Consider the following 15,887-nt stretch of genomic DNA (forward strand, 5'->3'; position numbering starts at 1 on the left):
GAAAGCATTAATGATGCCCTGGAGCCTCTCCTCATCCACAAATCGTTCTTGAGTGAAAGACTTGTGAAATGAAGCAAAAATGAGCTTTTTTAAATATATATATATATATATATATATATATATATATATATATATATATATATATATATATATATATATATATATATATATATATATATATATATATATATATATATATATATATATATATATATATATATATATATATATATATATATATATATATATATATATATATATATATATATGTGTATATATATATATATATATATATATATATATATATAGCTATATATCTGCTTTGGATGCATCAGTGTCGCCTTCGGCGGAATTTATCAAAAATATGTGGGCGCCAGGCATCTCGGCAGAAAGCGACCTCCTTTGTTTTTTGTCCGTGTGCGACATTGGCTTCAGTCCAATAATGTTTCCCTTCACCAACAACTCCCAGACTCAAACGCCACCACCTTTGACCTTCCCACGCTCCTGGTAGTGGCAGCCGTCCACCCAAGGTCTTGGTTCATCTCAAACAACAACCAGCAGTCACTTGAGGGCGGGGTATAATAAGCCGGGAGCGAAAGCCTTTCTATTGTTGTGAAGGAGAGGGTTGTCGAGATGCCTGACGCCCTAATGTTTTTGATACATTTCGCCAAAGGCGACACTGATACACCAACGGCAGGTACTCAGCAAATATTGTGATGTAAATAGAATAACTCTAAAGAGCCCATTCTTGCTTGATTTCGCAGATCTTTCATGCAAGAACGATTTTGGATGAGGAGAGGCTGCCGGACAGCATTTATAATTTCTCTCGTTTACCAGAAAAAAAGAATGATCGGCTACATAATTATTAACAATAGTGTCAGTTATTATATTGAAGTGTAATTGTTGCAAGGTCCAGAGAAACACAAGTAAATTACGATAATTGAAAGAATAGCTCAAGCTTCGTGGGCCCTGTGACCCAAAACCCACTGGCTGGCACTTTGGAATATACCTCATTCAGGTACAGTCCTTTTCCATACATGTTGTTAAGGAGGCATTGTGGGCCCATAGACTATGACTACTTGTATATGTGCTTAACCATGCACCCATTGTGGTAATAAATGTCACCACCAAATACAGTATTTTTTTTTTTTTTTTAAGATCGCGGGTTCTAGTAAAAACTGCATTATGATAAAAGAGTTTGTTGCTTAGAGGAACTTAGCTGCTCAATCTGATTCACTGATTCTGTACTTTCCATACGCTCTCCTGTGGACGCTGCTGTCACAGATAATGCCAGGTATATTATAGTACCGATATGTCTCGAATAAATATTTGCTAGGACGACTTCTAGGTGTTTCAATACGAAACGACGTATGACCAAGATATTCTGAGCCACTTGAATCCAATATTTTTAAGCACTTTTTTTTTGTATGTATCCTGTCTGTCCATTGTGTACATTTTATTTCAATTATTATTGAGATGTTATACAAAACCGTCACGAGTTCAAAAGTCAGTCTTTTTGTCACCATATCACCTCGAATGTTACTTGGGTCAAGAATTCTTTTTCGGCCATTTTCAATTCTTAATATTTTTTCCGTTTAATTTCCCTGACACATTATGCATAAGTCTTTGTCAACATAGTTTATTCAGCCAGGTAAGGCGTCAATTCAACATGCTTCATCTTGATGGTATATTACTGCTTTACTTTATTCTACTTGAATGTTCATCGGGACATCACTAGGCACCTAAAAAAATATATTCTGTGGCTGTTGCGTTCTGTACCGTCTCCGCCAGTTCTTCTCCCCTGCACAGTTGCTGTCCATATACAGGGGCCTTGTCCGCCCTCGTATGGAGTATGCATCTCATGTGTGGGGGGGCTCCACTCACACAGCTCTTCTGGACAGAGTGGAGGCTAAGGCTCTTCGTCTCATCAGCTCTCCTCCTCATACTGATAGTCTTCTACCTCTTAAATTCCGCCGCAATGTTGCCTCTCTCTCTATCTTCTATCGGTATTTCCACGCTGACTGCTCTTCTGAACTTGCTAACTGCATGCCTCCCCCCCTCCCGCGGCCCCGCTGCACTCGACTTTCTACTCATGCTCATCCCTTTACTGTCCAAACCCCTTATGCAAGAGTTAACCAGCATCTTTACTCTTTCATCCCTCACGCTGGTAAACTCTGGAACAATCTTCCTTCATCTGTATTTCCTCCTGCCTACGACTTGAACTCTTTCAAGAGGAGGGTATCAGGACACCTCTCCTCCCGTATTTGATCTTACTTTCGGCCACCTCTTTTGTTTCTTTTTTAGGAGCAGCGAGTAGCGGGCTTTTTTTTTATTATTGTTTTCTTTTTTTGTGTGCCCTTGAGCTGCCTCCTTTGTTGTAAAAAAAAAAAAAAATGTCTGTAGTGAAAACCAAAATCACCTTTAATAATTATTGCGTGATAAGTGTATATGGCATTGCACACATTATGTAAATACGCATAAAATGTAAGGCAGCTTAATATAACCTGTCCAAACACTTACGCCCAAAGAAAACCCACTTGACTTGTGATTTCTATATAATTTTGTTACATATCAAACGCACAAGGGAAGCGGTGGCTGAGTGGTTAGCGTGTGGGCAGTGCATTCACCACGCCATGGACAACGACGTTTCGAATTCCTACGCTACCACCTGGGATTTTTCAGTCACCGCCGAGTGGCCTAAAACTACCCACGTGCTATCCAAAAGACCACCCGTCAACCCAGACTTACGAAGAAACCGTCAAGAGAATCAAGAATGAGTTCCGGGGGGCAGCATGAGCCCAGCATAACTGGCACCACTATAAAAAAATATATAAAAATTGCCTGCGCCTTGACGGGCTTGGGCCGACCACCTGGCCCCTGAAGAAAGCCTACCGGCGCTACTGGCGATGTAAAAAAAAAAAAAAGTGCAAACTGCTTGAAGTTTTTGCACTGCAGGGGATTATGTTTACACAAGTGGGAATATTCTAGGATGCCAGACGTGTGATTTTTTTTCAGAAATAATTGAATAAATATTTAACTAACAGTAGCTATTATGTTAATATTTCTTATTCAAAAGGGAACATATGTGAAGTTTTGTACCGAGTTTCATTGATCTGGATACATATTTGACAAAGGGACACTCATTCAAAGTGTTGCGCATTTTTGGAAATGTCATAAAATTCCACAGACTTCCAACAAATTTGGTGTCAGATTCCCACATTGACCGTAAAACAGTAAGAAATGGCATTGTTTTCTGTTCTTGTACATCATTGCTATTAGACAACGTGACATTAAGTCTTTTCATATAAAATCTGATGAAATATGGATGAAAAACGGGAACGCACTATTAAAAATCCAGTAATCCAGTAACTACATAACTTACCAGCTTTGAAAGTTGTATCTATGCCTTTTTGGAGTGTTTTGACACATAAGAACATAAGAACGTAAGGAGTCTGCAAGAGGCCGGTTGGCCTATACAAGGCAGCTCCTGTACACTCAACCCCACCTTACCTCACCATCCATGGCTTTATCTAACCTCTTCTTGAATGTATCTATGGTATTGGCACCCACAACATGGCTCCCAAGCCTGTTCCATTCGTCCACCACTCTATTGGTGAACCAATTCTTGCCTATGTCTTTGTTGAATCTGAATTTGTCTAACTTAAAACCATTTCCACGCCTTCTACCTGGCTCTTTCTCTCTCAAAATTTTATTGACATCCCCTTTATTAAATCCCTTCATCCATTTATAAACTTCGATCAAGTCTCCTCGCACCCTTCGCCTTTCTAGAGAGTGTAGATTTAACTGCTTCAGCCTGTCTTCATAAGGCAAGTTTCTCACCCCCTGAATCATCTTTGTCATCCTCCTCTGTACAGATTCTAACATCTTGATATCCATTCTATAGTAGGGGGACCAGAACTGAACTGCACAATCGAGATGAGGTCTAACTAGTGCTAAGTAAAGTTTGAGGTTGACTTTAGCGCTCCTATTGCTCACGCTCCTTGAGATGAAGCCTAGTACTCTGTTTACCCGATTTTTAGCCTGAATGCATTGAGCCCTAGGACGGAGGTCAGCGCTCACTAGGACTCCTAAGTCTCTCTCACGCCCAGACCTGCTTAGAGGAGTGTCATTTAAGGAATAATTGTGTAAGGGGTTATTCCTACCTACGCTCAAAATGCTACACTTCCCGACATTGAATTCCATCTGCCACTTCCTCGCCCAATCATATAGTCTGTCAAGCTCATCCTGGAGAACGGTAGCGTCGCTGTCTGATTGGATTACTCTACCAATCTTGGTATCATCTGCGAACTTACTGACATCGCTACTAATTCCTGTGTCCAAGTCATTGATGTAAATAATAAAAAGCAGAGGACCCAGCACCGACCCCTGTGGGACTCCACTCGTAACACTGCCCCATTCAGATTTCCTACCATTGATTTGCACGCTCTGCTTCCTACCACTAAGCCACGCCCTGATCCAGTTCAAAACTTTCCCATCTACGCCATGAGCCTGTAATTTTAGTAATAGCCGGTGATGAGGGACTTTGTCGAACGCTTTACTGAAATCTAGATATAATATGTCATAGTTTGCATCTCTGTCAACCGCCTCGATTACTTTAGTGTAGAAGGACAACCGATTAGTAGTGCAAGACCTACCCTTTGTGAACCCATGTTGTGAATCATGAATTAAATTGTGCTTTTCTAGATGGTCCCGAATGCTCCGGGCTATAATTGACTCTAACATCTTTCCTACAACTGATGTTAAGCTAATTGGGCGATAGTTTGAGGTGGCTGACTTGTTTCCCTTTTTGAAAATCGGCGTCACATTAGCTACTTTCCATTGATTGGGCACATGCCCAGAATTTACCGACATCTTAAAAATATCGGCAAGAGGGCCACTAAGGACTTCCTTGCACTCTTTCAGAACCCTTGGGAATACTTCGTCTGGGCCCGGCGATTTGTTTTTCTTCAACCCACCAATCTCATCCTGGACTACTTGCCTAGTGATGATCACATCCCTCAACTTGTCGTTCTCGTTACCCTCATATATCTGAACTCTCTCCGGAATGGTTGTTAGATTTTCCTGCGTGAAAACTGAGAGGAAATAGTCATTCATCATTTGGCTCATATCTTCTCCATTCTCAACGAGCTCGCCCGTGTTTGTTTTCAACGGTCCAGTTCTGTCCTTTGTTTTCGTCCTGTACAATTTGAAGAAGCCCTTGGGATCGCTCTTGGCCTCGTTGGCTACCCTAATCTCATAATTTCTTTTTGCTAGGCGGGTGTTCTTATTCACCGACCTGGCTAGCTCAACATACCTACCCCTGAGGTGGATCTCTCCGTTCTTTATTTTCCTATAAATTCCTCTCTTCAAGCGTGTTTCATGCTTGAGTCTGCGGGTCATCCATTTGGGGTCGTTATTTTCCTTCCTACGTGCTTGGTAAGGGATATGCTGTCTCTGACCCTCTGCAATTTCTCTAACTAAATTATTGTAGGTCATTTCTACTTGGTTCCCCTGTCTTTCCGAATCGAGCCCTGAGATCTGGCCCTCATCCAGCCCTAAGGTTTCCCAATTTACCTCCTCAAGGTGTCTTCTGAGCCCCTCATAATCAGCTCTTCTAAAGTCGGGCACCAACACAGGGTTGAGTTCATGGGTCACCGCCCAGTCTAATTTAAACCTAATTTCCTTGTGATCACTGCCACCTAATTCTCCCCCAACATCTAGCTCGCTGATCATATACTCGGTGTTAGTTAAGACCAAGTCCAGAATGTTGTTACCCCTGGTGGGCTCTGTTACTGCCTGCTTGAGAAAATTATCTTGTATTACTTTCAAAAAATCCTCAGACTCTAGATCACCCACCACGCCATCCCAGTCTATATTCCTATAGTTAAAATCCCCCATTATGCAGACATTTTTGCTCCTGCTCGCCCTGCCTACCTCTTGTAGTAATATGTCAGTGTCCTGCCTGCTGAGGTTGGGTGGCCTGTAAAGAACCCCTAGAATTCGTTTGTCTTTCCCTTTGTGGACGTCCACCCAAACTGATTCTGAGTCGCCATTTATTTGAATAGAGTTGTTAGCGGAACATTTAAGTGTGTCTTTAACATAAAGTGCCACCCCCCCTCCCCTTCTTCCCTTTCTATCTTTGTGAAACATCTGCTAACCATCTATTTCATACTCAGACATGAATTTTTTGTTGGCAGTATCCACCCATGTTTCCGTGATAGCTATAATGTCGAATTTCTCGACACATGCTTTTCCCTTCAGTAGTCTATCTTGTTCCTGAGACTCCTACTGTTGGTGTAATAAGCCGTTAGCCCATCCTTTCTGATATCCTTTCGATTTCTCCTGCGCCTCTAGTCCCAGTCTGCGATGCATTGACAGGCCCTCCCCTCTCGCCTACTCTAAAAAATTCTGTAGGGTGCTAAATGATCGCTCGAGGGAGTCTGCGAGAACCTCCACCCCCTGGAATGACAGGTGCACGCCATCCTTGGCATACAAGGTGCCTTTATTGTAGAAGAGGTCCCAATTGTCAAGGAAAAACCAACCATTTCGCTTACAGTGGGCCGCCAGCCTGCTGTTTACTGCTAAGGCTCTGGAAAGCCATCCCTCTCCCACCCCCCTCCTTGGTAAAACCCCACAAACAGCCGGCACCCCCCCGAAGTCCCTCACTTTAGCAAACGATTCCCTGAAGCGCCGAAATATCTCTTCGCTACCCACCTTACTGATGTCATTACCACCGAAACTGCAGAAGACGATTGGCTGTGTCCCCTCCCCTGCTAAAATTTCCTCCATTCTGTCAGATACGTGCTGGATGCCTGCCCCGGGAAAGCACACTCGAAGCCTATTTTCCTTATCCCTTGAACAAAAGTACCTGTCAATGAACCTGACTTGAGAGTCCCCAACCACCAGTACTTTCCTCTTATCAACTTTGTCAGTAGACGGAATGGAAGCCGCTACAGGAGGAGAGGGAGGGGCGGCAGCAGGGGAAGGGGAGGAGGAGGAGGAGGAGGAGGAGGAGGAAGAAGAGGGGGAGGAGGAGGAGGAGGAGGAGGAGGAGAAGGAGGAGGAGGACGATGAGTGGAAGAAGGAGAGAGATGAAGGGGATGACGTCAAAGGGGGAAGGGGGGAAGAGGAGGTGGCTGAGGTGGTGGCGGAGGTGGTGGGGGAGGCAGGGGAGGAAGGGTGGGAGGAGGAAGGGAGAGGGAGGGAGGCGGGGGAGGAGGAGCAGGCGGGGGAGGTAGCGGTAGCAGAGGAGGGGGGGAGGTGATGTGGGGGAGGACAAGGAGAGAGAATGCGAGGAAGAGCAGGAAGAGACGGAAGGGAGGGAAGAGGTGGAGGAAAGGGGAGAGGGGGCTGATGAATGAGAGTCAGCGGCGGCAGAAGGGAAGGGAAGTATGGCGGGTGTGGAGAGGGGAGATGGCGGGTGAGGAGAGGGGAGAGGGGAGGAGAGGAGAGAAGCGGCTGGCTGGAGGAGTGGAAGGGAAGAGGGAGATGCAGGAGGAGGGGGAAGTGAATGGAGAAGGCACTAGCGAGGAGGGGGAGGCAGGCGGGAGAAGGGAGGCTGCTGTATGGGGAGAAGCAGGGGTGGAAGGAAGGGGGGGTGAGGTACCCCCGTGAGTAGATGAGCAGGAACACCTGCTACACGCTGTGACTCGCTCCGCCAAATATTTCATGTCCCGTGTTAACGAGTGGATCGTGGATTCCAGGTGCTTGATTTTTCTTTCATCTTGCTCTGCCTTGATGCAGAAACGGCAAGTCTCGCTTGCCCCGTTACTTGTCCTAAAGTACTACGGAGTTTGGCGAAGGCCACAGTTAGAACAACGTTTCAAATTTGAGGGCATATTGGCTGATCCTTCCGCGGAGCGTAGTGAAACAGAGGGTCCCGGGTGAAACAAAGGGTCCCCTGGGAATACGGCCGGCGAGCGGGGTGTCGTCTGGTGGCCTGGAAATTTCCGTTTAACAAGGAAAATTTCAGCCTGAAACAGCACCTAATATAAACACTTCCTGGAAAATGAATAGGAAAAAAAAAAATACGTGTAGAACGTTTAGAAGGAGCTTGCTTGTGAGATGTATGGGGTTAGTACAGCGAAGGAAAGCAAGTGTGTTAAGGTGAGGGTGATGGAATGTAATGAATCAGAAATAACACTTAGCAGAGCAGAGTGTTGGGTAGTAGTAGTTGTTGTTCAGTCACTGCAGCACACTTCAGCAACAGAACAGCCTCAAGAACCGCTGAGTAGCAGATAAGGAGCCAAAGCGTCGAAACACTGAGGAGCAAGGTGACACACGTGTACCCCCGAGGCTGGGGCAGGGTCAACCTATTATTATTATTATTATTATTATTATTATTATTATTATTATTATTATTATTATTATTATTATTATTATTATTATTATTATTATTATTATTATTATTATTATTATTATTATTATTATTATTATTATTATTATTATTATTATTATTATTATTATTATTATTATTATTATTATTATTATTATTATTATTATTATTATTATTATTATCATTAGTAGTACTTTTTTTTTTTTTTTTTTTTTTACGTCGTTGCCTTTTGCGCCGGTAGGCATCTTCCAGGTGGGGCCTGATGGTCGGCCCAGCCCGTTCTGGCGCAGGCGAGTGTTTATAGTGGCGCCATCTTGCATTGGCTCATGCTGCCCCCCGGAACTCGTTCTTGATTCGCTTGGACGGCTTCCTCTAGAGTCCGGGTTGATGGGTGGTCTTCAGGACAGCATAAGAACATAAGAACATAAGAACGCAGGAGTCTGCAAGAGGCCGGTAGGCCTGTACGAGGCAGCTCCTTTGACCCTAAGCTCCCGTGTATCTAACCCCACCTAATATCGCTGTCCATGAATTTATATAGTCTATTTTTGAATGTGACAATTGTATTGGCACTCACCACATGACTGCTAAGCCTATTCCACTCATCCACCACCCTGTTAGTAAACCAATTTTTGCCTATGTCCCTGTTGAATCTGAATTTATCCAGTTTAAACCCGTTACTTCGTGTCCTACCCGGGTCTCTTACCAACAAAACCTTATGAATGTCTCCCTTATTACAGCCCTTCATCCATTTATAAACCTCGATCATGTCTCCACGCACCCTTCGCCTTTCTAGAGAATGCAAGTTTAACTGTTTGAGTCTTTCCTCGTATGGCAGTTTCTCAACCCTGAATCATCTTAGTCATCCTCCTCTGCACCGATTCTAACATTTTGATATCCATTCTATAGTAGGGTGACCAGAACTGAACCATAGTCATAAAGATGAGGTCTAACTAATGCTAAATATAGTTTGAGGAAGACCTCAGGGCTTCTGTTGCTTACGCTCCTTGAAATAAATCCCAGTACCCTATTAGCTCGATTTCTAGCTTGAATGCATTGTGCCTTGGACGGAGATCAGAGCTCACTAAGACCCCTCTCCTCTCCTTTTAGACCTACTTATGTGTCATTTAAGCAATAGTTATGTGAGGGGTTGTTTCTACCTACACTCAGAATACTGCACTTCCCCTACATTGAACTCCATCTGCCATTTATCCGCCCAGTCATATAATCTGTTGAGTTCACCTTGGAGAATACTAGCGTCCTGATCCGACTCAATTACTCTACCGATCTTGGTATCATCTGCAAATTTACTAACATCACTACTAATTAATGTGTCTAAGTCATTGATATAAATAATAAACAAAAGTGGACCTAATACCGAACCTTGTGGGACCCCACTCGTAACACATCCCCAGTCAGATCTTTTACCATTGATTTGCACTCTTTGCTTCCTATTGCTAAGCCACGCCTTGACCCAGTTCAAAACTTTACCCTCTACTCCGTGAGCCTGTAATTTAAGCAACAGTCGTTGGTGAGGAACTTTGTCAAACGCTTTACTAAAATCAAGATAGATTACATCATAATTTTCATCTCTGTCAACCGCCTCAAATACTTTATTGTAGAAGGACAAGAGATTGGTGAGGCATGACCTACCTTTTGTGAACATGTGGGTAGTTTTAAGCCACTCGGCGGTGAATGAAAAATCCGAGTGGTAGCGTGCGTGAGGATTCGAACCCGCGTCGTCCATCACGCGGTGAATGTGGGCCCAGTACGCTACCAGTTCGGCCACCGCCTACCCGAATACTATTATCATTATCATTATTGTAATTTTTATTTATATTACTATAATTATATTCTTTATAAACTTTCACCTCAGGTGAGTTGTCGTGTTGTTGCCAGTAATTACTAACTCATTTAATGGTTTAGTGACTGAATATTAAGCTGTGCGTGTTTTTCTCCTCAACACACACACACACACACACACACACACACACACACACACACACACACACACATACACACACACACACACACATACACACACTCGCAGGAGCTCATACACAGCGTAAAGGAAGGAGACGAGGTCAGGGCCACGGTGCTCCTCGCCGGGGGAGGACACCCCAAGGTGACCGTCCCCGTTGCCACAGGTGACCACGCCCACCTCCTGCCCTGCCTGCTGGGGGCGGGGCTCAGCGTGAAGGGCCGCGGCAGCGACGACCCAACACCACTGATGCTGGCTGCCTGGCAGGGCCACACGAGAACGGTGCAGGACCTGCTGACCCTTGGCGCAGACCCGCTGGCTGCAGATAAAGCAGGTGAGGTGTGGTGCGGTTGTGGTATGGGTTGTGGTGGTGCTGTTGTGGGTTGTGCTAATGGTATTTATTTATTTATAGGGGCACCAAATCCATCCGTTCTTCCTCTTTCTACTCTTGCCTCTCCCTTCCCTCCATCTTCCGTTTTTTACTTACTTTCACTCCATCTTTTCTCTCCGTCCCCCTTTTCTTATCTTCCTTCCTCTAGCCTGACATCGATTGTTTGTAAGTTAATGGAGACTATCATTCGAGGCAATATGGTGAAATTCTTCGAAGAAAATAATATAATAAATAATTCGCAACATGGTGTCCGTAGTAAACCTTCGTGTTTAACTAACATACTTGATATTTTTCATTATATTTTTTTGAGGTGTTCGATGAAAACAGATCAATAGATATTATATATCTGGATTTTCAAAAGGCATTTGATAAGGACCCCCACAAACGATTGCTCAGCAAACTATTGGCGCACGGTATCTCAGGTATCGTTCACAATTGGCTTGTGGACTGGCTCTCTGAGCGGAAACAGAGAGTAGTTCTAAATGGTGTTTCATCTAATGGCTCGATGTCAGAAGCGACGGGGTGATGTTGGGGGGTGATGGTTATGGAGGTGGTGCTGTTGGTGGTTGTGGTAATGATATTTATGTTGGTGGTGATATTGGTGGTGGCGGTTGTGGTGGTGGTAGTGGTGACGCTGGGGGTGATTTTGAGGGGTGATGGTTATAGAGGTGGTGCTGTTGGTGGTTGTGGTAATGGTATTTATGTAGGTGGTGATATTGGTGGTGGCGGTTGTGGTGGTGGTAGTGGTGACGCTGGGGGTGATGTTGGGGGGTGATGGTTATAGAGGTGGTGCTGTTGGTGGTTGTGGTAATGGTATTTATGTTGGTGGTGATATTGGTGGTGGCGGTTGTGGTGGTGGTAGTGGATCCTCCTTCATACCCTTAACCCTTACGTTCTCCCTCTCCTTCCCATCCTTTATTTCCCTCCCATCCTCCTTCATCCCCTTAACCCTTCCGTTCTCCCTCTCCTTCCCATCCTTTATTTCCCTCCCATCCTCCTTCATACCCTTAACCCTTACGTTCTCCCTCTCCTTCCCATCCTTTATTTCCCTCCCATCCTCCTTCATCCCCTTAACCCTTCCGTTTTCCCTCTCCTTCCCATCCTTTATTTCCCTCCCATCCTCCTTCATACCCTTAACCCTTCCGTTCTCCTTCTCCTTCTCCTCCTTTATTTCCCTCCCATCCTCCTTCATACCCTTAACCCTTCCGTTCTCCCTCTCCTTCTCCTCCTTTATTTCCCTCCCATCCTCCTTCATACCCTTAACCCTTTCGTTCTCCCTCTCCTTCCCATCCTTTATTTACATACCATCCTCCTTCATCCCCTTAACCCTTACGTTATACCTCTCCTTCCCATCCTTTATTTCCCTCCCATCCTCCTTCATCCCTTAACCCTTCCGTTTTCCCTCTCCTTCCCATCCTTTATTTCCCTCCCATCCTCCTTCATACCCTTAACCCTTCCGTTCTCCCTCTCCTTCCCATCCTTTATTTCCCTCCCATCCTCCTTCATACCCTTAACCCTTCCGTTCTCCCTCTCCTTCTCCTCCTTTATTTCCCTCCCATCCTCCTTCATACCCTTAACCCTTCCGTTCTCCCTCTCCTTCTCCTCCTTTATTTCCCTCCCATCCTCCTTCATACCCTTAACCCTTCCGTTCTCCTTCTCCTTCTCCTCCTTTATTTCCCTCCCATCCTCCTTCATCCCCTTAACCCTTACGTTCTCCCTCTCCTTCCCATCCTTTATTTCCCTCCCATCCTCCTTCATACCCTTAACCCTTTCGTTCTCCCTCTCCTTCCCATCCTTTATTTCCCTCCCATCCTCCTTCATCCCCTTAACCCTTACGTTCTCCCTCTCCTTCCTCTCCTTTATTTCCCTCCCATCCTCCTTCATCCCCTTAACCCTTATGTTCTCCCTCTCCTTCCTCTCCTTTATTTTCCTCCCATCCTATTTCATCCCCTTAACCCTTACGTTCTCCCTCTCCTTCCTCTCCTTTATTTTCCTCCCATCCTATTTCATCCCCTTAACCCCGCCATTCTCCCTCTCCTCTTTTTTTTTTTCAAAAAGGGGGACAAGTCTCATCCAGGAAACTATCGACCAATTAGCCTGACATCGATTGTTTGTAAGTTAATAGAGACTATCATTCGCGACAATATGGTGAAATTCTTGGAAGAAAATAATATGATAAATAATTCGCAACATGGCTTCCGTAGTAAACGTTCGTGTTTAACTAACTTACTTGATTTTTTTCATTATATTTTTGAGGTGTTCGATGAAAGAAGATCAGTAGATATCATATATCTAGATTTTCAAAAGGCATTTGATGAGGTCCCCCACCAATGATTGCTCAGCAAACTATTGGCGCACGGTATCTCGGGTAACATTCACAATTGGCTTGTGGACTGGCTCTCTGAGTGGAAACAGAGGGTAGTTCTAAACGGTGTTACATCTAACTGGCTCGACGTAAGAAGCGGCGTACCTCAAGGATCAGTGCTTGGCCCTGAGCTCTTCTTAATTTATGTTAATGATATCGATGATGGGCTCACTTGCAAAGTATTAAAATTTGCTGATGACACAAAAATTGCTAGTAAAGTAACTGCGACACTCGACGAAGAAGCTTTACAATCAGATCTAGATCGACTTGCACGTTGGGCCAATCAATGGCAAATGCAATTTAACGTTGACAAATGTAAAGTGTTGCACATCGGAAAAAATAACAATCGCGTTCGGTACGTAATGAATGGCCAACAACTTTCTGCAGTAAGTAAAGAAAAGGATCTTGGAGTCACTATATCAAGCGATTTAAAGCTCGGTCAGCATTGTTCAGAGGCAGTTAAAACTGCAAACAAATTGGTTGGCTTCATCGGACGAGTCTTTAATAATAAATCGGAAAAAGTAATATTAAAACTGTATAATTCGTTGGCTCGACCCAGTCTAGAGTACTGTGCACAGTTTTGGTCTCCCTACTACAGAAAAGGCAAAGAAAAGATGGAACGGGTTCAACGAAGAGTAACAAAGATGATTTCTAGGTTGAGAAATTTATCATATGAACAAAGGCTTAAAGAGGTAAATTTATTAAGTCTATCAAAACGAAGAACGCGAGGCGATCTAATAGAAGTGTTTAAAATGTTTAAAGGATTCAGTGATATTAATGCGGAAGATTACTTTACAATTGATCGATCAAATAGAACAAGAAGAAATCACAATTTGAAGATAAGTGGTAAAAGATTCTCGTCGCACGAAGCTAAACACTTCTTCTTCAATCGAGTTGTTAATGTTTGGAACTCTCTACCCTGTGATGTCGTTGATAGTACATCAGTTACGGCCTTCAAGAATAGATTAAACAAGTGTTTTGAATCTAACTCTTTTTTTCTCAAAAGGGGGACAAGTCTCATCCAGGAACCATTTGACCAATTAGGCCTGACATCGATTGTTTGTAAGTTAATAGAGACTATCATCTATACATGGTGAAATTCTTGGAAGAAAATATGATACCACTCCAAATATGGCTTCCGTATAAACGTTCAAAGTTTAACTAACTTACTTGATTTTTTTCATTATATTTTGAGGTGTTCGATGAAGAAGATCAGTAGATACTTCATATCTAGATTTTCAAAGGGCATTTGATGAGGTCCCCACCAATGATTGCTCAGCAAACCATTGGCGCACGGTATCTCGGGTAACATTCAATTGGCTTCAGACTGGCTCTTCTGAGTGGAACAGGCAGTAGTTCTCAAACGGTGTTACATCTACTGGGCTCGGGACGTAAGAAGCGGCGTACCTCAAGGATCAGTGTCAGCCCTGAGCTCTTCTTAATTTATGTTAATGATATCGACGATGGGCTCACTTTGCAAAAGTATTAAAATTTACGATGACACAAAATTGCTAGTAAAGTAACTGTGACACTGACGCAATAGCGTTTTACAATCAGATTCTAGATCGATCTGTACGTTGGGCCAATCAATGGCAAATGCAATTTAACGTTGACAAATGTAAAGTGTTGCAATACTGAAAAATAACAATCGCAGCCTGGTACAATGAATGGCCAACAACTTTCTGCAGTAAGTAAAGAAAAGGATCTGAGTCACTATATCAAGTAAGCGATTTAAAGTTTCGGTCAGTATTGTTCAGATGTTAAAGTTAAACTGCAAACAAATTGGTTGGGTTTTATCGACGAGAGTCTTAATAAATCGGAAAAGTAATATTAAACTGTATAATCTGCGCTGTATTCGACCCAGTCTAGAGTACTGTGCACAGCGCTTTTGGTCTCCTACTAAGCAGAAAAGAAAGATGGAACGGGTTCAACGAAGAGTAAATAAAGATAGATTTTCTAGAAGAGAAATTTATCATATAGAACAAAGGCTTAAAGAGGTAAATTTATTAAGTCTATCAAACGGTTGAACGAGGCGATCTAATAGCGTTTAAAATGTTTAAAGGATTCAGTGATATTACTGCGAAGATTGATTTACAATTGATCGATCAAATAGAACAAGAAGAAATCCTCACACTTGAAGATAGTGGTAAAGATTCTCGTCGCACGAAGCTAAACACCCTTCTTCAATCGAGTTGTTAATGTTTGAACTCCTTGCAAAGAATAAAATTTGGTTACGATACAAAATTGCTAGTAAAGCTAACTGCGACACTGACGAAGAAGCTTTTACAATCAGATCTAGATCGACTTGCACGTTGGCCAATCAATGGCAAATGCAATTTAACGTTGACAAATGTAAAGTGTTGCACATCGGAAAAATAGCCAATCGCAATTCGAATGATCAGCCAACAACTTTCAGTAAGTAAAGAAAAGGATCGGAGTCATCTATATCAAGCGATTTAAAGTTCGGTCGTATTGTTCAGAGGCAATAAAAACTGCAACAAATTGGCTGGCTTCATCGGACGAGTCTTTAATAATAAATCGGAAAAGTAATATTAAATCATACCTGTTGGCTCGACCGTAGTCGAGTACTGTGCACAGTTTTGGCTCCTAATACAGAAAAGGGCAAAAGAAAAGATGAATGGTCTAACGAAGAGAACAAAGATGATTTCTAGCGAGAAATTTATCATAGAACAAAGGCTTAAAGAGGTAAAATTTATTAAGTCTATCAAAACGAAGAATTTGAGGGCGATCTATATGTCATGAAGATTCAGTGATATTAATGGAAGATTACTTTACAATTGATCGATCTAAATAGAAC

The 15,887-nt window shown here is 43.2% G+C and overlaps 1 protein-coding gene across 1 annotated transcript in view; it reads left to right on the forward strand.

The window, feature by feature from the left end:
- The first annotated feature begins 10,385 nt into the window (after positions 1-10,385).
- Positions 10,386-15,887, forward strand: part of LOC126983155 (ankyrin repeat, PH and SEC7 domain containing protein secG-like) — a 73,267-nt gene continuing 67,765 nt past the window's right edge. Inside the window, exon 1 of the mRNA XM_050835651.1 lies at positions 10,386-10,647. Coding sequence (XP_050691608.1) covers positions 10,563-10,647 — 85 coding nt within the window. The 5' untranslated portion in view covers positions 10,386-10,562. The remainder of the gene's footprint in view (positions 10,648-15,887) is intronic.

The sequence above is a fragment of the Eriocheir sinensis genome, chromosome 53 (assembly GCF_024679095.1).
Source record: "Eriocheir sinensis breed Jianghai 21 chromosome 53, ASM2467909v1, whole genome shotgun sequence".
Lineage (NCBI taxonomy): Eukaryota > Metazoa > Arthropoda > Malacostraca > Decapoda > Varunidae > Eriocheir > Eriocheir sinensis.